Source organism: Loxodonta africana, chromosome 1 (genome assembly GCF_030014295.1).
Source record: "Loxodonta africana isolate mLoxAfr1 chromosome 1, mLoxAfr1.hap2, whole genome shotgun sequence".
NCBI lineage: Eukaryota > Metazoa > Chordata > Mammalia > Proboscidea > Elephantidae > Loxodonta > Loxodonta africana.
This window is the reverse complement of record NC_087342.1, coordinates 776,203-803,621: the sequence shown is the minus strand read 5'-3', so window position 1 is coordinate 803,621 and position 27,419 is coordinate 776,203. Positions and strand designations below refer to the sequence as shown.

Sequence of the window (27,419 nt, the reverse complement as noted above, 5' to 3'; positions counted from 1 at the left end):
CAAGACCTTCCTCCAGAGCCAAGAAAGAGATAAAGCCTTCCTCTGGAGCTGATGCCCTGGATTTGGGCTTCTAGCCTACAAGACTGAGAGAAAAAACTTCGGTTTGTTAGAGCCATGCACTTATGGTATTTCTGTGATAGCAGCACTAGACAACTAAGACACTGATGAGACAATGTTCAGAGAAGAAACAGCAAGTTGCAAAACAACATGTGTGGTATAATTCCTTTTGTGTTTATAGATAATGATTATAGAGACATTAAAAGATTGAAAGAATATCCAAACTGCTAATAGTAGTCATCTCTGAGCAGTGGAATTATTGGAAGGGTGGATTCTTTTATTTTTAAAATATTTCCAGTTTTAATTACCTGTCTTACACTCAAAACTCTCTTTACTAAAAAAGTAAAATAAAAACAAGAGATAAGGAAGGAGAGAAAGAAAGAAGGTAAACCAGCCTCAAGATGTTTAGCAGAGAAGGGAGTTAAACGGACAATGTCTAAAGCAGGATGCCAGAAAATGTTGACGAGTGTTGGCGGTTTCCCACAATTAAGCAGGGCTCTGTAGCTATTGATGATTGGAATAGAATTGAGTATGTAATGCAAATCATTTTATGCAATTCTTTTATCAGATCAAACTTACTTTTTACAGATATAGTTTGCTTCGTCTGTTCCATCAAATAGTATTTACTGAAGAATTTGAATATGTCGGATACCTCGTGATACTCATGAACCTGTTTCCTATCATAATTACTTGGATACCCATTTTAAATCAAATTTATGAGAAAGAATTAAGCCAAGTTAACTACTTTTTTCTTGGATTTTATGTCCTGGAGGCCCTACTTAAGGTAATCTAAAATTTGTGTGCATGTGTGTCTGAGTGAACGGTGCCATTTATCTAACATGGAGACTTCCTAACTTGGCAAGCTTTTAACACTACATACAGACAACTTTTAAAGGACGTATGAAATTGTCTTTCACTTTTCAAAGCAAATATACTTTAATATTTAAAGTTAGTTCCGGGTGATTCAACAGAAAATATGCATGCTTTAAATATTGGTTTTGTATTTGCAAAAATTAATTTTAAAATCAAATGTGTCAAAGACATAGAGTAAGTTTCAAAGTTACTGCCAATCTTCCTAAACTTATGCAGAGTGGTAAGTATGTGGATGTTCATTTTATTATTTTTATATAAGAAGGATAAACAGATATGTATATAGATAGGTATTTTTTATACTTGAGAAATATAACTTGATTTTTTAAATCCACCACAAAAGTAATTATTAAATGGTGAAAATGTATGATCACAAACTAATAATAATGCCATGTCATATGAATCAACAAGTTGTAATATAAAACATTTGAGTTGGAATCGACTCAATGGCAACGGGTTTGCGTTTTTTTGGTTTTTATAGCCAGAAAGTATAAACAGAAGCATTACATCTATATTTGTTGTCATTGTTAGCAGCTGTTGAGTTGGCCCTCAACTCATGGTGACACAGTGTGACAGAGTAAAATGACTCCGTGTAGTTTTCTTGGCTGTAATCATTATGGAAGCAGATTGCCAGGCCTTTTTTTCTATGGAGTGGCTGGGTAAGTTCGAACCACCAGCCATTAGGTAAGCAGCTGATTACAAACAGCTTGCACCACCCACACTCCTTACATCTGATATGTAGACAAAATAAATAAATCTCAAATCTTTACTAGGAAATTAAAATGCTACTACAGAACCATGATATTGGAAAAATGGAATCCAAATTCAGTCACATTGTACATAATAAATTCAAGGTTAGTGGGAAAGACCATAAGAGGTTGCATAAAATGAGGAAATAAAGCAAATAGGATTAAGGTGGGTAATAGAGTGAAGGTGATGGTGAAGACTCCTCTAAAATCATTTGTTGTTGTTGTCATTAGATGCCATCTAGTCGATTCTGACTCCTAACGACCCTGTGTACAACAGAACCAAACACTGCACCGTCCTCACAATCGTTGCTATGTTTGAGACCATTGTTGCAGCCACTGTGTCAGTCCATCTCATTGAGAGTCTTCCTCTTTTTCGCTGACCCTCTACTTTACCAAGCCCGATGTCCTTCTCCAGGGTCTGGTTCCTGCTGATAACATGTTCAAAGTACATGAGATGAAGTCTCACCATCCTTGCTTCTAAGGAGCATTCTAGCTGTACGTCTTCCAAGACAGATTTGTTTGTTCTTCTGGAGTCCACAGTATACGGAATATTTTTCACCAACGCCATAATTCAAAGGCATCAATTCTCCTTCAGTCTTCCTTATTCATTGTCCGGCTTCGCAAGCACATGAGGTGATTGAAAACACCATGGCTTGGATCGGGCACACCATAGTCCTCAAAGTGACGTCTTTGTTTTTGAATACTTTAATGAGTTCTTTTGCAGCAGATTTACCCAACGCAATAATACATAGTTCGATTTCTTGTCTGCTGCTTCCATGGGCATTGATTGTGGATCTGAGTAAAATGAAATCCTTGACAACATCAGTCTTTTCTCCATTTACCATGATGTTGCTTATTGGTTCAGTTGTGAGGATTTTTGTTTTCTTTATGTTGAGGTGTAATCCATACTGAAAGCTGTAGTCTTTGACCTTCATCAGTAAGTGCTTCAAGTCCTCTTCACTTTCAGCAGGCAATGTTGTATCATCTGCATATTGCAGGTTGTTAATGAGTCTTCCGCGAACCCTGATGCCACGTTCTTCATATACTCCACCTTCTCAGATTATTTGCTCAGCATACAGATTGATTAAGTATACTGAAAAGACACAATCCTGACACACATTTCCTGATTTTAAACCATGCAGTGTCCCCTTGTTCTGTTCAAACGACCGCCTGTTGGTCTATGAACTGGTTCCTCATGAGCACAATTACGTGTTCTGGAGTTCTCATTCTTTGCAATGTTATCCACGATTTGCTATGATCCACAGAGTCGAATGCCTTTGCATAGTCAATAAAACACGAGTAAACATCTTTCTGGTATTCTCTGCTTTCAGCCAACATCCATCTGACATCAGCAGTGATATCCCTTGTTCCATGTCCTCTTCTGAATCTGACTTGAACTTCTGGCAGCGCCGTGTAGATATGCTGCTGCAAGCACTTTTGAATGATCTTCAGCAAAATTTTACTTGTGTATGATATTAATGATATTGTTTGATAATTTCCACATTCTATTGGATCACCTTTCTTTGGAATGGGTACAAATATGAATCTCTTCCACTCGATTGGCCAGGTAGCTATCTTCCAAATTTCTTGGCATAGCTGAGTGAGCACCTCCAGAGCAGCATCCATTTGTTGAAACATCTCAATTGGTATTCCATCAATTACTAGAGTCTTTTTTTAACCAATGCCTTCAAAGCATCTTGGACTTCTTCCTTCCGTACCGTCTGTTCTTGATCATATGCTGCCTCCTGAAATGGTTGGACATGGCCCAATTCTTTTTTGATACAGTGACTCTGTATTCCTTCCATCATCTTTTGATGCTTCCTGCATTGTTCAATATTTTGCCCATAGAATTCTTCAATATTGCAACTCGAGTCTTAAATTTTTTCTTCAGTTCTTTCAGCTTGAGAAATACCAACTTTGTTCTTCCCTTTTGGTTTTCTGACTCCAGGTTTTTGCACATTTCATTATAGTCCTTTATATTCTCAAGCCACCCGTTGAAATCTTCTGTTTAGCTCTTTTACATGATCATTTCTTCCTTTTGCTTTAGCTACTCGATGTACAAGAGTAAGTTTCAGAGTCTCTTCTCATATTCATTTTGGTCTTTTCTGTCTTTCATCATGCTTTCTTCATGTATGATGTCCTTGATGTCATTCTACAACTCATCTGGTCTTCAGTCATTAGTGTTCAATGAGTCAAATCTATTCTTTTTTTTTTATATATATACTCAAAGTATTTTCTTCAGCTTCGACTTGAACTTGCATAGGAGGAATTGATAGTCGGTTCTGCAGTTGGCCACTGGTCTTGTTCTGACTGATTTTGAGCTTCTCCATCATCTCTTTCCACAGATATAGTTGATTTGATTCCTGGGTATTCCATCTGGTGAGGTCCCTGTGTATAGTCACTTTTATGTTGTTGAAAAAAAGGTTTTTGCAATGAAGAAGTTGTAAGCCACCACAGTGTGGCAAAATGACAGACAAGTGGTAGAAAAAAATCATTTAGCATGCAACATAGTGAAAGAGTAATGAGCTGGGATTCAAGAGACCTTGGCTCTGGTTTTAGTTTTCTGTGACACAAGCTGTAAGTTGTTGACCAAGTTACTCAACTTTTCCAAACCTTAATTTCCTCCTCAATAAAATGACAGGGTTGGCCAAGAGACCTATGAAAATTTCTCTAGCTCTATTAGTCATTGTACTTTGCCAAGCTGAGCTTAATGCAATCACACCAATTTAAGACACTGTAACTGGACTGCAGATACATTACTGCATTTCATAACAGAAAGGATACTTTCACTGATCACTCTTCCACATCTTTGAGCCAAAGGGTAGGCTTATCTGAGCTTCCAACCTTTCTTTGATAACTTCGCGTTCAACAAACCCTCCCTCATTTGAAGCTCAGGCTATCTTTTTTCACTGTGTCCTTCCTCTCCTGTGACCTCCAGATAACTCCTTCACATTTCTGAATACTTGGGATCTGAATAAAGCTTTGTTCTTTATACCAGTTCTCTTCAAGTTCCTTGCAGAATGATCCAACCAATACTCTATTTCAGTAACAGGGAAATGAGACATCTACAGAGGCTAAATGGTGAATTGGGCAGGAACACACAAGACCAGGATCTGGTCTTCTGGGTCCCAGGTTCAGATATTGAGTTTTCTCAGTCTGATCGAGTGTGAGTAGGCTTAAGGGAAATGGTTCTCTACCACCGTAAAATATAAGGTTCTGCTTATAAGCAAGTATGGCAATTTCTCAATTTATAATGGACCATGTGCATTTTCCCTGGGACAAGAATATGTGTGTCTCCTACACTTTCTTGGAAACAGAGTGAGATGAGGGTAGATGTACCAGGCTGATAAAGAAGACAAATTAATCAAAATTACAAATACATATTCTAAGTATTATAATAAAGGTATATATAGGATGCTGTGGGAACAAAACAGAGCCATGGTGGTGCATTGGTTAAGTACTCGACTGCTAACCAAAAGATCAACTGTTCAAACCCACCAGGGGCTCCTTGGGGGAAAAGACATGGTGGTATGCTCCCGTAAAAAGTAAAACAAAACAAAACAAAACAAAAAGACCCATTGCCATCGAGTTGATTCTAACTCATAAAAAAAAAATAACAGAGTTGAACTGCTCCATAAGGTTTTCGAGGGGTGGCTGGTGGATTTGAACTGCTGACCCTTTGGTTAGCAGCCTGAACTCTTAACCATTTCACCACCAGGTTTCCCATAAAGATTACAGCCTAGGAAATTCCATGGGCAGTTCTGCTCTCACATGGGGTCGATATGAGTTGCAATCAACTCATCAGCAAAACAACAACAGGAAACAAACAGAAGGGGTTCCTTACACAGAATAGTTGAGTCCAGATAGGGAGGCTTTCAAAGGAAGATTTGAGTTGAATCCTGAACAATGAATAGGAGTTAAAGAAGAGAATGACTACAGGGCATTCAGGAAAACAGAGGCAGCAATGCGACATGTGTCAGGGACGTCATTCTCCTGACTGAAGTTTAAGGATGGGCAGGTTGTGGTGGATGTTGGTTAATTCAGAACTCTACTAGAAACCCATACGGAAAATGAGGCAGGAGACATAGACATGAATTGAATAGTCATGAGCCTCATAGGTCATGCTGTCTATTTCCGTGACCTCAACTACCATTCATAATCTAAGGATTCTCGAATTCATCTTTCTCACTCAAATTTTATCCAGAACCTCAGGCAATGTGCTGTATTTTTTAGGCAACAAGCAACCTCCACCACAAGGTATGACACTAGTCCACGGTGGTGGGTGGGGGGGACGTGGAGGGCATAGCCAGCAAACAAACACAGAAGGTGTGCGTTATTTGTGTAAAAATACAGTAGAAAACTGCTGACTGGATCTCTCGGGCAAAAATACTTTGCAGTCATCACAAACAACATGTTCCAAACAAATTTATCTTCTCTAAACCCATTCTTAATTCAGAACTCTACTGGAAACCCAGTTTCCCAAGCTGGAATCCACAATTATCTTTGCCATCTTCCACTCTCTCAGCTATAGAAAGTTTTCAATAAACTTTTTTTTTTCAAATAAAGAACGAATACATGAATGAACTATCATTAAATAACAGTTATGCTGAATATTTTCTCACTTGGAATAGATGCTTCAATGTTTTAACCATTTTCATTGTGAACTAACATAATCATTTAGTACCAAAAAAAAAAGAAAAAAAAAACATACCTTCGAGTCGATTCCAACTCATAGAGACCCTATAGGACAGAGTAGAACTGCCCCACAGAATTTCCAAGGAGTGCCCGCTGGATTTGAACTCCCGACCCTTTGGTTAGCAGCTGAGGCACTTAACCACTACACAACTAGGGTTTCCAATCATTTAGTAGCATGAGTACTATTTTAATTTGTTGATGTTGTTCTTAGGTGCCGTTGACTCGGTTCCAACTCATAGCAACCCTATGCACAACAGAACAAAACACTGCCCAGTCCTGAGCCATCCTTATAATCGTTGTTATGCTTGAGCTCATAGTTGCAGCCACTGTGTCAATCCACCTCGTTGAGGGTCTTCCTCTTTTCCACTGACCCTGTACTCTGACAAGCGTGTTGTCCTTCTCCAGGGACTGATCCCTCCTGACAACATGTCCAAAGTATGTAAGATGCAGTCTTGCCATCCTTGCCTCTAAGGAGCATTCTGGCTGTACTTCTAAGACAGATTTGTTTGTTCTTTTGGCAGTCCATGGTATATTCAATATTCCTCACCAACACCACAATTCAAAGGCGTCAATTCTTCTTAAAAAAAAAAAAAAATGGTCTTCTTTATTCATTGTCCAGCTTTCACATGCATATGATGCGATTGAAAATACCATGGCTTGGGTCAGGCACACCTTAGTCTTTAAGGTGACATCTTTGCTCTTCAACACTTTGAAGAGGTCCTTTGTAGCAGATTTACCCAATGCAATGTATCCTTTGATTTCTTGACTACTGCTTTCATGGCTGTTGATTGTGGATCCAAGAAAAATGAAATCCTTGACAACTTCAATCTTTTCTCTGTTTTTCATGATGTTGCTCATTGGTCCAGTTGTGAGGATTTTTGTTTTCTTTATGTTGAGGTGTAATCCATACTGAAGGCTGTGGACTTTGATGTTCGCTAGTAAGTACTTCAAGTCCTCTTCACTTTCAGCAAGCAAGGTTGTGTCATCTGCATAACGCAGGTTGTTAATGAGCCTTCCTCCAATCCTGATGCCCTGTTCTTCTTCATACAGTCCAGCTTCTCGGATTATTTGCTCAGCATACAGATTGAGTAGGTATGATGAAAGAATACAACCCTGACTCACATCTTTCCTGACTTTAAACCAATCAGTATCCCCTTGTTCTGTCTGAACAACTGCCTCTTGATCTATGTAAAGTTTCCTCCTGAGCACAATTAAGTGCTCTGGAATTCCCATTCTTCGCAATGTTATTCATAGTTTGTTATGATCCACACAGTTGAATGCCTTTGCGTAGTCAATAAAACACAGGTAAACGTCCTTCTGGTATTCTCTGCTTTCAGCCAGGATCCATTTGACATCAGCAATGATATCCCTGCTTCCATGTCCCTCTTCTGAAACTGGCCTGAATTTCTGGCAGTTCCCTGTCAATATACTGCTGCAGCCATTTTTGAATGATCTTCAGCAAAATTTTGCTTGTGTGTGATATTAATGATATTGTTCTATAATTTCCACATTTGGTTAGATCACCTTTCTTGGGAATAGGCATAAATATGGATCTCTTCCAGTCAGTTGGCCAGGAAGCTGTCTTCCATATTTCTTAGCATACCTGAGTGAGCACCTCCAGCACTGCATCTGTTTGTTGAAACATCTCAATTGACATTCCATCAATTCCTGGACCCTTGTTTTTCACCAGTGCCTTCAGAGCAGCTTGGACTTGTTCCTTCAGTACCATCGGTTCCTGATCCTATGCCACCACTTGAAATGGTTGAACATTGACTAATTCTTTTTGGTATAATGACTCTGTGTATTCCTTCCATCTTCTTTTGATGCTTCCTGCTTCATTTAATATTTTCCCCATAGAATCCTTCGCTATTGCAACTGGAGGCTTGAATTTTTTCTTCAGTTCTTTCGGTTTGAGAAACACCGAGCGTATTCTTCCCTCTTGGTTTTCCATCTCCAGCTCTTTGCAAGTGTCATTATAATACTTTACTTTCTCTTCTCAAGATGCCCTTTGAAATCTCCTGTTCAGTTCTTTTACTTCATCAATTCTTCCTTTTGCTTTAGCTGCTCGACGTTGGAGAGCAAGTTTCAGAGTCTCCTCTGACATCCATCTTGGTCTTTTCTTTCTTTTCTGTCTTTTCAATGACCTCTTGCTTTCTTCATGGATGATGTCCTTCCACAATGCATCTGGTCTTCGGTCACCAGTGTTCAATGCATCAAATCTCATCTTCAGATGGTCTCTAAGTTCAGGTGGGATATATTCAAGGTCATATTTTGGCTCTCGTGGACTCACTCTGATTTTCTTCAGTTTCAGCTTCAACTTGCATAGGAGCAATTGATGGTCTGTTCCACAGTTAGCCCCTGGCCTTGTTCTGACAGATAATATTGAGCTTTTCCATCGCTTCTTTCCACAGATTTGATTTGATTTGATTTCAAATTTCAATTTGATTTCTCTGTGTTCCATCTGGCGAGGTCCGTGTGTATAGTCGCCATTTATGTTGGTGAAGGAAGGTATTTCCAATGAAGAAGTCATTGGTCTTGCAAAATTCTATCATTTGATCTCCGGCGTTGTTTCTATCACCAAGGCCATATTTTCAAACTACTGATCCTTCTTCGTTGTTTCCAACTTTCGCATTCCAATCACCAGTAATTATCAATGCATGTTGATTGCATGTTCGATCAATTTCAGACTGTGGCAGCTGATAAAAATCTTCTATTTCTTCATCTTTGGCCCTAGTGGTTGGTGCAAAAATTTGAATAACAGTCATATTAACTGGTCTTGCTTGTAGGTGTATGGATATTATCCTATCACTGACAGCATTGTACTTCAGGATACATCCTGAAACGTTCTTTTTGACGATGAATGCAACACCATTCCTTTTCGAGTTGTCATTCCCAGCATAGTAGACTATATGATTGTCTGACTAAAATGGCCAATACCAGTCCATTTCAGCTCACTGATGCCTAGGATATCGATGTTTATGTGTTCCATTTCATTTTTGATGATTTCCAATTTTCCTAGATTCAAACTTCATACATTCTAGGTTCCGATTATTAATGAATGCTTGCAGCTGTTTCTTCTCATTTTGAGGCATGCCACATCAGCAAATGAAGGTCCCAAAAGCTTTACTCCACCCATGTCATTAAGGTCGACTCCACTTTGAGGAGCAGCTCTTCCCCAGTCATCTTTTGAGTGCCTTCCAACCTGGGGGGGCTCATCTTCCAACACTATATCAGAGAATGTTCCGCTGCTATTCATAAGGTTTTCACTGGCTAATGCTTTTCAGTAGTAGACTGCCGGGTCCTTCTTCTTAGTCTGTCTAAGTCTGCAAGCTCAGCTGAAACCTGTCCTCCATGGGTGACCCTGCTAGTATGTGAATACCGGTGGCATAGCTTCCAGCATCACAGCAACATGCAAGCCCCCACAGTACGACAAACTGACAGACACGTGGGGATATTTTAACATGTTTAAATTTAAATCATCATTTTTAAGAAAGACAGATGTTATGGTATTAAACCATCAGAGTAGGTCACAATTCCAAAATATTTAGAAATAACTTATTCCAGTATTTTAAGTTCAGAGATGAATTGTTATATGAATCAGTGTTAAGGTAGAGTAAGATAAAACTTCTTTTTTTGGAAGAATCCTATAAGAGATCTCTAATGTAGAAATATATGTTTATGGAGTGGAAAAAAAAAATCTATTGCTATGGAGTCGGTTCCAACTCATAGCAACCCTATATGGTGAAGCATACATAGTTTCTGAAATATACTTCGAACATGCATGTATTGATAAAGACTACAAAAAAAAAAACAAAACTTTTTTTCTTTTACAACAAATATATTTTGTTAGCCCTACAAACAAATATATTTACTGAAATCAAGAGGAGCGTTGGTGTACTTGCCAAGATAATTCTGACAAAATGTTTTCTTTTGCTTGGTTTATAGAGATACCAAAATGTCCTTTTATTCAGCATCATCACAGAATACAAGTATACAATTGAATTTAGTGAATGAAGCATAACCTTTTTTTTTTTTTTTAACTTTACTGTCCTTTAGGTGAAAGTTTACAGCTCAATTTAGTTTCTCGTTCAAAAATTTATACATGTATTGTTTTGTGGCATTGGTTGCAATCCCCACAATGTGACAGCACTCTCCCCACTTTCACCCCAGGTTCACCCGTGTCCATTCATTCATGTCCCTCCCTGCCTACTCATCTTAATTTGGGGCAGAAGTTGCCCATTTGGTCTTGTATATTTGATTACAGCATGTTCCTTCCGTGTGTTATTGTTTGTTTTATGGGCCTGTCTAATCTTTGTCTAAAAAGTGGGCTTCAGGAATGGCTTCAGCTCTGTTAGCAGAGTGTCTGGGAGTTATAGTCTCAGGTGTTCCTCCAGTCTCTGTTAGACCAATAAGTCTGGACTTTTTTTGTGAATTTGAATTTTGTTCTACATATTTCTCCTGCTCTATCCGGACTGCTCTATTGTGATCCCTGTCAGAGCAGTAGGTGGTGGCAGCCAGGCACCATCTAGTTCTTCTGGGCTCAGGCTGGTGGAGGCTGTGTTTCATGTGGTCCTTTAGTCCAATATTTTCCTTGTGTCTTTGATTTTCTTTTTTCTCCTTTGCTCCAGACAGAATGGGACCAATAGATGTGTCTTAGATGGCCACTCACAAGCTTTTAAGATCTCAGACACTACTCACGAAAGTAGGACGTAAAATATTTTCTTTATGAACTATATTAAGGCATAACCTTTTAATAAAGAAAACTTTAAATCTTGTACTACTTTAATGAAAATCTTGCTTGAATGTATCACATCAATCGTGCTATAACATGTTCTTGATTATTCAGTATCACCATTGTGGATATCAACCATAAAATGCTGTGAGATGGGATGCAACCCACGGGATTACTGTGTTCAGGGCTGTTTGTTTTAAACTAAAGGACCCTGACACAGTATTTTTTGCTGGAATTCGTCTGCCTTTCCACTGCTGGCTTTTACTGGTGTCACTTTACTTTTTTCCAGTGTCATTATATAAATCCATTTCTTCTCACTTATACCCGTACTATATAACTCTCTGCCATCAAGTCAATTTTTTGTTTCTTTTCTTTTTTTTTTTTTTAATTGTGCTTTAGGTGAAAGTTTACCACTCAAGTTAATTTCTCATACAAAAATTTATACACATATTGTTATGCGACATTAGTTGCAATCCCTATAATGTGACAGCACACTCCCGGTTTCCATTCTGGGTTTCTTGTGTCCATTCAATCAGTTCCTGTCCCTTCCTGCCTTCTCATCCTGCCTCCTGACACGAGCCCCCCATTTGTTCTCGTTTATCTGCTTGAACTAAGAAGCACACTCTTTACGGGTATTATTTTATGTTTTATAGTCTAGTCTAATCTTTGTCCAAAGAGTGGGCTTCAGGAATGATTTTAGTTGTGGGTTAATAGAGTGTCCAGGGGCCGTGGCTTCAGGGGTTCCTCCAGTCTCAGTCAGACCATTAAGTCTGGTCTTTTTATGTGAATTTGTTCTGCTCTACACTTTTCGGCCACTATGTCAGGGACTCTTTGTTGTGTTCCCTGCCTGGGCAGTCCTTAACATAGCGGGGCACCATCTAGTTTTCTGATCTCAGGCTGATGTGGCCCTTTTGTCTCTTGGGTTAGTATCTTCCTTGTGTTTTTGGTGTTCTTCATTCTCCTTTGCTCCAAATGGGCTGGGACCAATTGATGCATCTTAGATGGCACCTCACACGCTTTTAAGACCCCAGATACTGCTCACCAAAGTGGGATGCAAAACATTTTCTTAATAAACTTTGTAATGCCGGTTGACCTAGATGTTCCCTGAAACCATGGTCCCTAGACTCCAGCCCTACCTACTCTGTCCCCCAAAGTATTTGGTTGTGTTCAGGAAACTTCTTAGCTTTTGTTTAGTCCAATTGTGTTGACTTTCCCTTTATTGAGTATTGTCCTTCCCTTCACCTAAGGTGATTCTTGTCTACTGTCTAGTTAGTGAATCCCACTCTTCCTCCTCTCCACCCTTGTAACCATCAAAGAATGTTTTCTTCTGTGTTTAAACCTTTTTTAGAGTGCTTTTAATAGTGGTCTCATACAATATTTGTCCTTTTGTGACTAATTTCATTCAGCATAATACCCTCTAGCTTCATCCATGTTGTGAGAAGGTTTACAGATTCGTCATCGTTCTTTATCATCATGTAGTATTCCATTGTGTGTAAAAAACAGCACAATTTGTTTATCCATCTGTTGATGGGCACCTGGGTTGTTTCTGTCTTTTGGCTGTTGTGAACAGTGATGCAATCAACATTAGTGTGCCTATATCTGTTCATGTGACTGCTTTTATTTCTCTAGGATATATTCCAAGGAGTGGGATTGCTGGATGATATGGAACTTCTATTTCTAGCTTTTTAAGGAAGTGCCAAATCGAATTTCAGAGTGGTTGTACCATTTTACATTCCCACCAGCAGTGCATAAGTGTTCCAGTGTCTCCACAATCTCTCCAACACTTATTATTTTGTGTTTTTTGGGTTAGTGCCAGCCTTGGTGGGGTGAGATGGTATTGCATTATAGTTTTGATTTGCATTTCTTTAATGGCTAATGATCATGAGCATTTTCTCATGTATCTGTTAGCCACCTGAATGGCTTCTTTGGTGAAGTCTCTGTTCATATCCTTTGCCCGTTTTTTAATTGGGTTATTTGTCTTTTTGTTGTTGAGGTGTTGCAGTATCTTGCAGATTTTAGAGATTAGACCCCTACTGGATATGTCATAGCCAAAATTTTTTTCCCAGTCTGTAGGCTCTCTTTTTACTCTTTTACTGCAGGCTTTTGATGAGCCTAAGTGTTTTTATTTTTAGGATCTCCCAGTTATCTAGTTTCTCTTCTGGTATTTGTGCATTGTTATGGTTTGTATTCTGTTTATGCTGTATATTAGGGCTCCCAGTGTTGTCCCTATATTGTTTCTTCCATGATCTTTATCGTTTTACATTTTATGTTAAGTCTTTGATCCATTTCAAGTTAGTTTTTGTACATGGTGAGAGATGTGGCCCTTGTTTCATTTTTTTGCAGAAGGATATCCAGTTATGCCAGCACCATTTGTTAAAGAGACGGTCTTTTCCCCATTTGATGGACTTTGGGCCTTTGTCAAATATCAATTTCTCATACCCATTGTCTTCAAGTTGATTCCAACTCATAGCAACCCTATAGGACAGAGTAGAACTGCCCATAAGGTTTCCAAGGAGCACTTGATGGATTTGAACTACTGACCTTTTGGTGAGCAGCCATAGCTTTTAACCACTACTCTTTCCCAACTGCTCACAGATGGATGAATTTACATCTGGGTTATGAATTCTGTGGCATTGGTCTATGTATCTCTTGTTGTACCAGTACCAGGCTGTTTTGACTACCATGGCAGTATTAAAAAAAAAAAAAAAAAAAAGAGGCCTCCAACTTTGCTCTTCTTCTTCAGTAGTGCTTTATGTATCCAGGACCTTTTCCTGTCCCATATGAAGCTGGTGATATGTTCTTCCATCTTGTTAAAAAAATGTCATTGGAATTTGTATCAAGATTGCATTGTATCTGTAGATAGCTTTGGGTAGAATTGACATTTTCACAATGTTGAGTCTTCTTATCCATGAGCATGGTATATTTTTTCACTTTTGTAAGTCTCTTTTGGTTTCTTGCAGTAGTGTCTTGCAGTTTTGTTTTTTTTTTTGTATAGGTCTTTTACATCTCTGATCAGGTTTATTCCTAAGTATTTTATCTTCTTGGGGGCTATTATAAATTGTATTGATTTGGTAATTTCTTTTTTGAAATTCTCTTTGTTGGTGTAGAGGAATCCAACTGAGGTTTCAATGTTCATTTTCTATCCTGACACTTTGCTGAACTCTTCTATTAGTTCCAGTAGTTTTCTTGCGGATCCTTTGGGGTTTTCTGTGTGTAAGATCATATCATCTGTGACTAGGGATATTTTTACTTCTTTCTTACCAATTTGGATGCCCTTTGTTTCTTTTTCTTGTCTTATTGTTCTGGCTAGAACCTCCAGCACAATGTTGAATAAGAGCAGTGATAAAGGACATCCTTGTTTGGTACCCATTCTCAAGGGGAATGCTTGCAGTCTTTCTCCATTTAGGGTGATGCTGGCTGTTGGCTTTGTATAAACGCCCTTTATTATGTTGAGGAATTTCCCATCTATTCCTGTTTTGCTGAGAGTTTTTATCATGAATGGGTGTTGGCCTTTGTCAAATGCTTTTTTTGCATCAGTTCATAAGATCGTGTGCTTTTTTGTTTCATTTATGTGATGGATTACATTAACTGTTTTTCTAATGTTGAACCTTCCCTGCATAACTGTTATGAATCCCACTTGGTCATGATGAATTATTTTTTGATATGTTGTTGAATTCTATTGGCTAGAATTTTGTTGAAGATTTTTGCATCTATGTTCATGAGAGATAATGGTCTATAATTTTCTCTCTTTTTTTTTGTGGAGTCTTTACCTGGCTTTGTCATCAGGGTTATGCTGGCTTCATAGAATGAGTTCAGGAGTATTCCATCTTTTTCTATGCTCTGAAATACCTTAGTAGTAGTAGTGTTAACTCTTCTCTGAATGTTTGGTAGAATTCTCCAGTGAAGCCATCAGGGCCAGAACTATTTTTTTTTGGTGGGGGGGAGGGAGTTTTTTTTTTTTTAATTACGTCTTCAATCTCTTCTTTTGTCATAGGTTTATTTAGTTTTTCTACCTCGGTTTGCGTTACTCTAAGTAGGTAGTGTGTTTCTAGAAATTTCTCCATTTCCTCTAGGTTTTCAAATTTGTTGAAGTAAAATTTTTCATAGTATTTTGTTATGATCCTTTTAATTTCATTTGGGTCTGTTGTGATATCTCCATCTCATTTCTTATTTGGGTTATTTTCTTTCTCTCCTGTTTTTCTTTTGTCAGGTAGGCCAATGGTTTATCAATTTTGTTGATCTTTTCAAAGAACTAGCTTTCAGTCTTATTAACTCTTTCAATTGTTTTTCTACTCTCTATTTTATTTATTTCTGCTCTAACTTTGATTATTTACCTTCTTCTGGTGCCTGAGGGCTACTTTTGCTGCTCTCTTTCCATTCGTTCAGGTTGTAGCATTAATGTTTTGATTTTGGCCCCTTCTTCTTTTTGGATATGTGCAGTTGTTGCTATAAATTGACCTCTGAGCACTGCTTTTGCTGTGTCCCCAAAGTTATGGTAAGATGGGTTTTTATTCTCATTCGATTCTATGAATTTCTTTATTCCATCTTTGATTTCTTCTATAACCCAGTAGTTTTTAAGCAAGGTGTTGTTCAGTTTACATGTATTTGATTGTTTTTCCTGTGATTTTTCTGTTATTGACTCCCACTTTTATGGCTTTATGGTCAGAAAAGATGCTTTGTAATATTTCAGTGTTTTGGATTCTGTTAAGGCTTGCTTTGGGTCCTAATATGTAGTCTATTCTGCAGAATGTTCCATGTGCACTAGAAAAGAAAGCATACTTGGCTCCTGTTGGGTGGAGTGTTCTGTATATGTCTATGAGATCAAGTTGGTTGATTATGGCATTTAGATCTTCCATGTCTTTTTGAGCTCCTCTCTGGATGTTCTGTCCTTCACCGAAAGTGGAGTGTTGAAGTCTTCTACTATTATTGTGGAGCTGCCTATTTCTCTTTTCAATGCTGTTAGAGTTTCTGTTATGTATTTTTGAGCCCTGTCATTGGGTGTGTGAATATTTGTTATGGTTATGTCTGCCTGCTGTATTGACCCTTTTATCATTATAGTGTCCTTCCTTATCTTTTTTCAGAGATTAATATTGCCACTCCTGCTCTTTTTTCGTTGTTGTTTGCTTGATATATATTTTTCCATTCTTTGAGTTTTAGTTTGTGTCTTTGAGTCTAAGGTGTGTCTCTTGTTGGCAGCATATAGACGGATCATGTTTTTTATCCATTCTGCCACTCTTTGTCTTTTTATTGGTCTCTTTTTTTTTTAGTTCATTTATATTCAGTGTAATTATTGATAGCTATGAGTTTTTTTTTATGAGTTTAATGCTGCCATTTTGATGTATTTTTTGTTTGTGTGTTGTTGACAGTTTTTTTTCTGTGCTGAGTCATTTCTTCTTTATGCTTTTTCTCTTCATCTTTTTCATTATTGTTGATTTTGCATTTGCTGAGTCTTTATGTTTTTCTTCTTTTTAATTTTGATGGGTAGATTAGTTAGTTTCCTTTGTGGTTACGTTAAAATTTACCTCTATTTTTCTAAGTTTAAACCAATCTTTTACTTCTTGACATCACCTTAACTTCTTCATATGAAAGTTTTATGATTACACTATTTAGTCCCTCTTTTTTGTTTTAATGTTGTTATCATTTTTGTATTGGTATCTGTTTTCTTATTTTCAGTGTTTTAGCTTTGACTTACTTTTGTAACTTCCCTATCTGGGTTGATATCTGGTTGTTGAATCCTGCATTCTAGTCTTGGGTTGTTATATGATATTGTTGGTTCCCTAGCCAGAGGACTCCCTTTAATATATCTTATAATTTTGGTTTGGTTTTTACAAATTCCCTTAACTTTTGTTTATCTGGAAATGCTCTGATTTCACCTCCATAGTTGAGAGACACTTTTGCTGGATATATAATTCTTGGCTGGCAATTTTTTTCCTTCAAGGCTTTATATATGTCATCCCATTGCTTTCTTGTGTGCATGGTTTCTGCTGAGTAGTCAGAACTTAGTCTCATTGACTTCCTTTTTTAGGTGACTTTTCCTTTATCCTTAAACCAAAAAAAAAAAAAAACCTATTGCTATCAAGTCAATTCTGACTCATTATGACCCTATAGCTGCTCATAAAATTCTATCTTTATCTTTGGTTTTGGCAAGTTTGATTATAATATGTCTTGCTTTCTTTTGGGTTCTCCTCTGTGTGGGGCTTGTTGAGCTTCTTGGATAGATATCTTCACGATATCAGAGTTTTCTGCTAGGAAATCTTCAGCAATTCTCTCCATATTTTGTGTTATCTTCCCTCCCCCCACCCCGCCCCCCATTCTGGTACTCCAATCACTTGTAAGCTATTCTTCTTGATAGCATCTCACATAATTCTTAGGGTTTCTTCATTTTTTTTTAATTCTTTTACCTGATTTTTCCTCAAATAATTTGGTGCAAAGTGCTTTATCTTCAATCTCACTAATTCTGACTTCCACTGCCTCAGTTCTGTTCCTATGACTTTCTATGGAGTAGTCTAATTCTGAAATTTTACTTTTAATCTTTGGATTTCTATTTTTTGTCTCTCCATGGATTCTAGCAGCCTGTTAAATTTTTCATTTTGTTCTTGTATAGCTTTCTTGAATTCCTCTATTGTTTTGTCTGTGTATTCTTTGGCTTGATCTGTGTTTTGCCTGATCTCTCTCCTGATCTCTTGAAGAGCACTGTATATTAATCTTTTGAATTCTACTTCCGGTAATTCCAAGACTTTCTCTTCCTCCAAAAGGTTTCCTGATTCTTTACTTTGGTCACTTGCCAGAGTCATCTTGGTCTGCTTCTTTATGTGATTTGATATTGACTGTTGTCTCCAAGCCATCAATGTTATTAAATTTATTTATTGTATGTTTGCTTACTGTGTTCTATGTTTTTGTTTAGTTTTGTTTAGTTTTGTTTTGATGTGTCCAAATAGGCTGGACATGTGAGCTACTTTGGTCATTGGCATCTTTGAAGCTCTCCTGTCCTGTCACCAGGTGGTGAGAGCTGTTACTAGGTATATGAGCCCAGGAGTCCCTTTACTTTTCTTGTGTGGATTCAGCTCAGGTTTCCAGGTTGTTGGTCACTGAGTGTGTGGTGCAGGCTCTCACCTACGGTCCTAAATGGGCAGGGCTACATAAGAGTGATTGGAGCAGGCACAGGTACCTGGCTACAGTAGGAGGCTATTTGCTGAGCAAGGTAGGGTGCTGATGGCTGCCCGTAAGTGCCTAGGTGGGAGGCATGTTCCCTGTCCCCTAGAGCACATAGGTGGATGAGTTTTGCAGCCAGACTTTGGGCATCTAATGCTGTTGGCTGGAAGGGCTGGGAGGCACCAGTTATTCTCAGAACCCTGTCATGGGTGGCTAGGCAGACTGGGTGAATCTGCCAGTACTGAGGCCCCTGATGTTGGTAGGTGAGGACCCTGCTTAATGGGCAGAGCAGTGTCAAATGTCATGAATCTGCTATCCCCTCTTGGCTGTTGCAGTTGTAAAATAGGCTTCAGGCATATAACCTGTTGTTCTATGCTAATGAAAGCCTAGGCTGTTGAATCAGCCCACACAGGTCTAGTCAGGAGTGAAGGGCATTTGAAGTCCATGGACCCCTTATGCCTGTGCCTAGGCAAAGGGGCAGTGCCTGCCCTGGATTCCTGGCTGAGGGGTCATGATGATTTTTTAAAGTTGTGCATCTGGTCTGGGCATGGTTAGTCCTGAGTACCCAGCTTAGGGGAGTTGGCAGATTTTTGTTTGTTCATTTGCTTGTTTTTTCCCTAAAACTGTGAGACTGGTTTGGGTGAGATAGCTCGTATTTCTGGCTTAGGGGGCATGACAATTGTTGAATACTGCTGGACTAGTATCAGAGCAGAGCTGGGAGGGAGTGAGGTGAGGGGAAAAGAGATTCTTCTCTGATAAGAAAGTCTCAGAGGGGGAAGGGTTATTTCAATTCCATGTGGTAGGTTAGATGCTTGCACTTGACCTTCACACATCCAACACCACTTCCCCTGGCTCCGGAGGCTTGTGCAGACTCTCTGCCAGCCAGTCCCTCCTGAGGTGGTAAAACATGTCCTGAGTGCCACTGCTTGCCTCAGCCCGAGTGCTTCAGCCAATGCAGCCTGCAGGGTGCCAGCTAGCTCAAGTCTGGCACTTCTTTGCTGCTTCTGAACTGTCTCTCCCTCCCCCTGTCACTCAGTTCAACTCTTCAGCTTTGTTTTTTGGTATTCAAGGCTCCTAGATTATCATCTATAATCAATTCACTTGTTTCTTCAGGTCTTTTTTGTAAGAGCGACCACAGGAAGTGTCTGACTATTCTGCCATCCTGGCCCCGCTTCATTGTCAATTCATTTCTGACTCACAATAACCCCATGTGTTACAAAATAGAACTACTACAAAGGGTTTTCTTGGCTGTAATCTTTATGGAAACGGATTACCAGGCTTTTCTTTGCAGCTCAGCTGAGTGGGTTTGAACCACCAACCTCTAGGTTAGTAGCCAAGCACTTAACCATTTGCGACAATCCTAAACCAATAATCCTATTGAGTGTTCCTCTCCTCTACTACAGGACAATGATGAACTTGATTTGTTTACTTCTTCTTTTATTTGTTTGTTTAATTTTGGTTTCCTATGGTATTCCAGACAAGCAGAGTCTTAAAGTGGATCAGAGAAAAAGCCTAACTGGTAATGTTTCTGTTATTGTGGAAGTGATGTAGTAAAAGCAAAACAAACGAAATAATGTGATTTCTTTTTAAATCAACAGATGGCAGCCATGAGGAAGGAATATTTTTTACATACCTGGAACCTATTCGAGTTAGCAATTACATTTGTTGGTATCATAGGTGAAGCATTTATTCATTTAGAGGACAATAAATATCAATTTACTATCATTAAAACAATGGTCTTCATAAAAATTATTCGACTGCTTCGTTTACTACGCATTTTGAAGGTAAAGAACAGTTAAATCATGCAATTTCAAATTTCTCCTGAACTGTTTCATGAAATATGGACTAAATTGATTTACTAGTCTAATAGTTACCACTTCCTTTTGGACTAACACTTACATTTTAAATTTTAGCTTCCTTTTGACAAATTAAGTTTTATAATATTTAATATTAGGAATAAACCCAAACTATATTAGAAATTTAGCGCATGAAGTTATAGATATACTTGACACAATTTTTCCTTAGAATACAGGAGGGCACATGAAAACTTCCATATAAAATACAAATTAAGCCCAAAATAATGCTTATCTTATAAATACCTGGGGAATAAAATATGAATATCAACAAAACAAAAAACTAGGCAAAGCATTCAGAGTGGCAAAGCATAAACATTTATTCATACAAATAAAAAAAATTTTAAATGTACATTATTATATAGATTCGTGCTATTCTAGAATTGTGGCATTGGAAATTACCTTTGATTAATACATCTTTGCATTATCAAATTCAATGCAAAAATCCACTGCATAACAATAACGATGGGCAGCTATGTATTTTCTCTGTGATTATTTCAATGATGTGAAGCCCATTCCTTCACAAATGGCAATATGAAGCCTAAGTGGACCCAGATGTAGTCTGTCTCTTACTTCCTAGAGTGCCATAACAAAATCCCTCAAAATGAGTGGCTTTAAAGAACGGAAATTTGTTCTCACAGTTCTGGAGATCCAACCGGTGTATTGCCCGTGGCAGTTCCTTTTGAGGGCCTTGAGAGAAAAATCATTCCATGGCCTCTCTTGGTTTCTGGCAGCTGCTGGCAATCCTTGGTGTATCTTTGCTCCTTATGGAAGCATCTGTTTCTCTCACTGAGTGATGTCTACCTCCCTTCCCTCTGTGTGTGACTCTGTTTCCATGTCTGTTATCCCCTTTTATAAGACACCACTAAGAAGGGATTGGACACCCTGGTGGCATAGTGGTTAAGTGCTACGGCTGCTAACCAAAAGGTTGGCAGTTCGAATCTTCCAGGAGCTCCTTGGAAACTCTATGGGGCAGTTCTACTCTGTCCTGTAGGGTCGCTATGAGTCGGAATCAACTCGACGGCACTGAGTTTGTTTTCTTTTTTAAGAAGGGATGGGACACCCTGGTGGTGTAGTTGTTGAGAGCTATAGCTGCTAACCAAAAGGTTGGGGGCTCAAATCCACTAGGTGCTCCTTGGAAACACTACAGGGCAGTTCTACTCTGTCCTCTAGGGTCGTTATGACTCAGAATCGACTCCATGGCAATGGGTTTTATGGGTTAGAAGGGATTAGGGTCAGGATCCACCCTACTCTGGTATGACTTAACAGGTAATACCGTCAAAGAAAGACCCTATTTCCCCAAACGAGGTCACATTCATAGGCACAGGGGTTAGGACTTCGAAGTATCTTTTTGGAGGCCACGATTCAATCTATAGCACTCTCCTCCTCTCTGTGTCTTTCTCTATTCAGACACAAACAAGACACACACACATAGCACATCCAGAGATCCGTATGCTAGACGCTGTGGAGACAGAAAGCCAACAGTGGTAATGAAGCTAACAGATTACAATCTTCACATTTAGCACTTTATTACATAGGTTCACAAATGTCTTTTGCCACTGAGAGGTTATGTTCCAAGAAATCAATCAAGTTTAAACGCATGCAACCAATAGCCTTTTCCCTTTTAGTGTAATATGGGGCCATTAACTAATTTGAATGTGTGATTTAACCTGAGTAAGGTAAGTCTAATGTATTCAATGACTAGTGAATTCTTCCTGATAGAAGAATATACAGATTCTACCAACCATTTTAGAAAAAGAAACCGTTAAACCACTTAGGAAAAGTTTGTTTATACATTCAGGAAATCTTGAACGCTTACCTTATATCAAACAGTGGGCCCTTGGAATATAAGAAAAGTGAGATATAGTCTCTGCCCCAACAGAGCTTTTCGTAGAAAGAATATGACAAGAAATCCATATATACCAACATTGCTGGTAAAGACAGTGACATGCACAGAATGCTGTGGGACAGAAAAGGCTTCCTTTATTACGTAATATTTGAGCTGAATCTTAAAGAAATGAGTATAAGCTTTATGAGGATCAGTTACGGGTTGTTGGGGGTAGAGTATGGGGTTGGGGCGCATAGACAGGGAAAGCATAGGGAACAACCAGCTCTGAAGACAGGGTAACTGAACAATGTTACAGGATAAACAAACCCTTAGCAAATAAATGAAGAGCAAAAAAGTTAATTGTGGAATTTAACAAGGAATATGGTTGTGGTGGGTTCTAACCCCAATGGAGCATCTAGTAGAAAGTTTAGTAGGAGATTTAGTATGCAAAAGTGGAAGTATTTTATGGACTTACTAAAACCTAAGCCCCAAAGGTTAATCACACAGTTTTCCAAGAATTTACACTGGTTGAAAATAGCATCCAATTTTCTTTGAGGGAAATGAGGATAAAGTTGTAAACTTCACATAGGTGCCCAACATTATTAGTTACAGGGAAATAGCTATAATCATGAAGTCATGCATAAAATAAGTAAGAATCTTGGCAAGTTACTGTCGTTACCTTTGAGACTGCTTCATTTCTTATTGGCAGTGGTTAGTGGGTACTCTCATCAAGGAAACCCTGGTAGCATAGCAGTTAAGAGCTATGGCTGCTAACCAAAAGATCAGTAGTTCGAATCCACCAGGTGCTCCTTGGGAATTTTATGGGGTGGTTCTACTCTGTCCTATAGGGTCTCTACGACTCGATGGCAACAGGTTTACCCTGGTCAAACTAATCAACATATAATTAAGAAAAATTTGTATGATTTATATTAAATGGTAGTCCTGTTTTTGCAGCTTGTAACACCAAAGTTGCTGCAGCTGATAGACAAAAGAATGAGACAACAGCTGTCCTTTAGGTATGCTATACTAAAAGGATACGTCCAAGGTGAAGCCGACATAATGACTATAATTGATCACATTTCAAGTTCTAAGCAGGTTAAGCAGGTAAGGAAAACCTTAAATGGTAAGAAAAGAGTTCACCCCCCCCCCTTCAGCTAGCTTCCCCGATCACATTTTGTCTTTTTTTAATGTCTAATCCCTGAAAAGCTGTCCATCGTATTTTTTAAAGTGATAATTTAGGTTAAAAATTCATCAGTTGCAAATGTAAAGATATATTCTAATAGTCCATTTTTCCAACGGGGGTAACATGTCTTCTGTTCTGTAGATGTTGCTAAAGCGGGTAACAAGAAATACGGGACGTGCCATGAAAGAGCTAGGTAGGTGCTTCTCACCCCAAAGATTCAGCGTGACTGCAGCTTATCATCACTTCTTCAGAAAGGCAGTGGTTAGACACTAAACTGGTCTTTGAGGAAACCTTTAAAAAACCTTTACGCTAATAATAATAAAGGAGATAACATCAATGATCAAAGAGTTCCTCTAGGTTGGGTGGGAATAATATCATTACCTCTCCATGCTCCCCTCTGCTTTATTGCACAATGAAGGCCTTTAATGTCTGTTTAAAGAGTGCATATGAGCATGGCATGACTACACATACCATGGTCCACCTTATAAAGTCTATTCTCTTCCAAACTAGACATGCATACCTTCCTGAGCCACAGAAGGAAAGAAGCCACCCTCTCTCTCCACCTCCCACAGAGCTGCCTTAAAACCACTTGCTGTCACGTCAGTCTCAACTCACGGAGACGCCATGTGTGTCAGCGTAGCACTGCTCCACAGGGTTCTCTACAGCTGTGTTTTTGGAAGTAGATTGCCAGGCCTTTTTTCCAAGGCCCTCCCGGGTGAATTGAACCTCCAACCTTTTGGTTAGCAGCCAAGCTCATTAACCATTTACGCCACCCAGGGACTCCTAGGCTTTAGACCTTACGATGAATTGAAGCCAGAACTGTCTCGCTCACAGGTCTCTGTTAGGATTGCTGGGGGATTCAGTGCCCAAACGTGGCAATAGCCCTTTCTCTGAGTTCATGCTCCCGGTGTAACAAATACCCTGGGAGTCACAGACACGCTGTTTTTAACTTGACGTAATAGTAATTTTTGAGGCGTGATAAGGTCGAATGTGAATCAAGACAGAGAGGCTGGAAACATTTAAAGATTATTTATATTCACAGTCCCTGGCGTTCCCTGCACACCTGATGGGGCACATGGGGAAAAGGAAGGGGGGTGTCCACAAGGCAGAGCTGGAGCTGGACTGTTGACAAGCACCTTTATGTGGTTTTCATGGGAAATGTGATGGGGGAAGTCAGAGCTGATAGAGATTTTGTCGTTGAGCTTTATTTGAAACTTGCACTGTGCAGCGGTTACCAAAGGTGAAGCTGGGGAAGGAAGCTCCTTACCTAGGTAGAGCAGACATAGGGGGGAGAAGAGTTACTTTGCAAGATGTGACAACATTGTAATACAGAAGCTAGAAGATATGTTTCAGAAACCTCATGTGAGAGGAGGAAAAAGGCGGTCGGTACCAGGTGGTTGGTGCAAAAAGACAGAGAAAGTCAGGACTGGGAATGAGGTCAGGCTGGAGTGACCCAGCATGGCAGAGAGTTCTCACGCCGGACCAGAGGCACTATCAACAAAAAGCCCAAAATGTAGAGCCTAAGTGGGAAAACTGTGGTGGGTGCCCAGGACTCCAGATCAGATAAGCCTGAGAACATGGATGGATGAGGCTGAGTGAGGCCACTTCATCTGAACAATAGCTGAGCACAAAAATCCCAGTTTAAATGGAACAGGAAAGTGGGTCATGAGCTCCAGATGCAGGGGGATCCATGTGATCCCAGGACTGGGGCTGTCTGTCCTTCTCTATGGGCACAGGCACAGGCATGAGCTGCTGCCAAGGAAAGTGGCAGACAGAATTTTGGTGCACCTGGCAAGCAGTGGGTGATGGCAGCAGTCCCAGCAGGGAGAGAGACATATCACTGTGTGAGAGCTGTACTCCAGCGGCTTGGAGCAGAAATGTTAGCTAATATGCACAGGGAATATTTAAAATGCTGTCTTTATTTCATCTGAAAATATTTTGTTATATTCAGGCTACTTAGAGTATGATCATCCACAAACTGCCATCACTATGAAAACAAAGGAACAGATTAACGTCATGCTCAATATTGCTAGAGAAATCGTGAAGGTTTTCAGGTTAAAAGGAATTATTCATAAAATTGAAGGTTCTGAAATTAATCAGGTAAGATAGAATAGTTTCAGAAAGAACGTACTCATTTGACATATAGTCAGTCGTGATCTTTAAACCTACTTTTGGGTCTTTCCAATACAGGACTTCCCTGAGATATGAATGTCTAACTTAGAATAATTTTCTAAAGATAAGCACCAACCATAAGGAGTTTCCATCCTGCAGCCCCAGTGCCCAACTTCTCTTCCCATTCTTGCCAGTGAGAGACGGTCTCTCTGTTCTGTCCCTAAACCAAGGTCTGATGAGTCTATTCTTCATCCAGGGCTAGCGTGGCTGTCAATATGTTCCTGGGAATTATCTGTGACACCAAAATAATTTCTCCTATAGAAACCAGTACAGGGTCAGCGGAAAAGAGGAAGACGCTGTGGCTGCAACAATGCACTCAAGCATAACAACGATTGTAAGGATGGGGCAGGACCGGGCGGTATTTCGTCCTGTGGTACGTGGGGTTGCTATGAGTCAGAGCAGACTCGATGGCACCTAACAACAATGACATAGAAACCATGATTTATTTTAAAAAACGCACATTAGTAGGGTTAGAATGGCCTGCATTTCCTTTCTCTAAGTCATTTAAATGGTACCATGACATGTAAAAAGACGGAAAGCGTTCTAACTCATTCCATAAGACACCAAATAGAGAACAATTTAAGAATAAAAAAAACATAAAGCTTTTACACTTGTGAATACAAGTGCAAAACTCTTCCTAAATATAATAGTTGCAAATTGATTCTGGAAATATAGTAAAAGAATAGTATGCTGACTGCTTTTATCTCCCCCAAGCAGCTATGTAATTCATTTATAAAGTGATCAATAAAGAAAAACCAATTGTTATAGTTCAACCCTCATTCAGAATGCTCAAGAAATTCTTAGCAGGCTAGTACGGGAAGGAACATTCTTAACTTGATAAAAGGCAGCTATGTCTGCTAACTGAAAGGTCGGGAATTCGAATCCATCATGTGCTCCTTGGAAGCCCTATGGGGTAGTTCTACTCTGTCCTACAGGGTTTCTATGAGTCGGAATCGACTCAGTGGCAATGGGTTTGGTTTTTGGTTCTATCTATTAACAATCTGCAGCAAACATTGTATTAGATGGCCAAAAACATCCTCAGTCAAAATCAGGAACAAAAGAAGGATGACCACTGTCATTCCAAGTATTGAATGAGGCGCCTGGAAGTCTTTGCCCAGACAAGAAGGAAAGAAAGGAATTTGAGAGATGAAAATCTCAGAAAGGACAGAAAATATAGTAGTTGAATGCTTAATGAAAAATCCTAGGGAGTTAACTGATAAGCCACAGGACTGATAAGAATCCAGTGAGGTGTTCAGAAGTAAGATCAACATGCAAAATTCTACCCCAACAATAAAAAAAAAATAGAAAAATATTCTATTCACAACAGCAATTAAAAACTCTAATTCTTTAAGTTTGAACCTAACACAAAATATGCAACACCCATGTGACAAGAGCTGGAACACCGTAATAAAAACCTGAATACATGTTTCACCAGAGCAGAAGTCTGCAAACTTTCCCTGTAAGGGGCCAGATAGCAAATATTTTATGCTATATAGGCCACATCATTCTTGCCATGGGCAAAGAACTTTATAGAAAGTGAGAAAAGGCTATGAAAGAGGCATTTCACTGACACAAAAAGAAAAATTGCCAATGATGATTCAAAAAGGTGTCTAACATCCCTAGTAACCAAGGAAATGAAAACTAAAGAATTAATAGATAACCATTTTTACCTATTAAAACAGCAATAATGAAGGGGGGGAACTGTAAGTGTTTAATGCTGGTGAGGTTATGAGAAAAGGAAAAGCAGTTGCCTTCAAGTTGATTCTGACTCATGGCAACCCCATACGTTGCAGAGTTGAGCTGCACCCCAAAGGGTTTTCAAGGCTGCGATCTTTCAGAAACAGATCACCAAGGCTTTCCTGAGAAGCTCCTCTGGGTGGGTTCAAACTGCCGAACTTTGGGTTAGTGGTTGAGCACGTCACCATTTGTGTCACCCAGGGACTCCTGTGAGAAAATATTCACACTTAAATACACCAGAAAAAAAAATGCTAATAAGTATAGCCATTCTGTAGGGCAGTTTAACAAATGGAAGCTTTAAATATGCATACCCTTTGAATCAGCAATTATATGTGTAAGAATCAATCTTACAGATATTCAAAAGTAAACAAAGATATATGTTCAGACATAT

At 39.1% G+C, this 27,419-nt stretch overlaps 1 protein-coding gene across 1 annotated transcript in view; it reads left to right on the top strand.

The window, feature by feature from the left end:
* SLC9C1 (solute carrier family 9 member C1) overlaps positions 1–27,419 on the top strand; it is a 140,838-nt gene that overhangs the window by 93,273 nt on the left and 20,146 nt on the right. Inside the window, exons 14-18 of the mRNA XM_064267652.1 lie at positions 646–841; positions 19,854–20,039; positions 22,891–23,040; positions 23,261–23,312; positions 25,071–25,219. Of these exons, the coding sequence (XP_064123722.1) occupies positions 646–841; positions 19,854–20,039; positions 22,891–23,040; positions 23,261–23,312; positions 25,071–25,219 (733 nt within the window). The remainder of the gene's footprint in view (positions 1–645; positions 842–19,853; positions 20,040–22,890; positions 23,041–23,260; positions 23,313–25,070; positions 25,220–27,419) is intronic.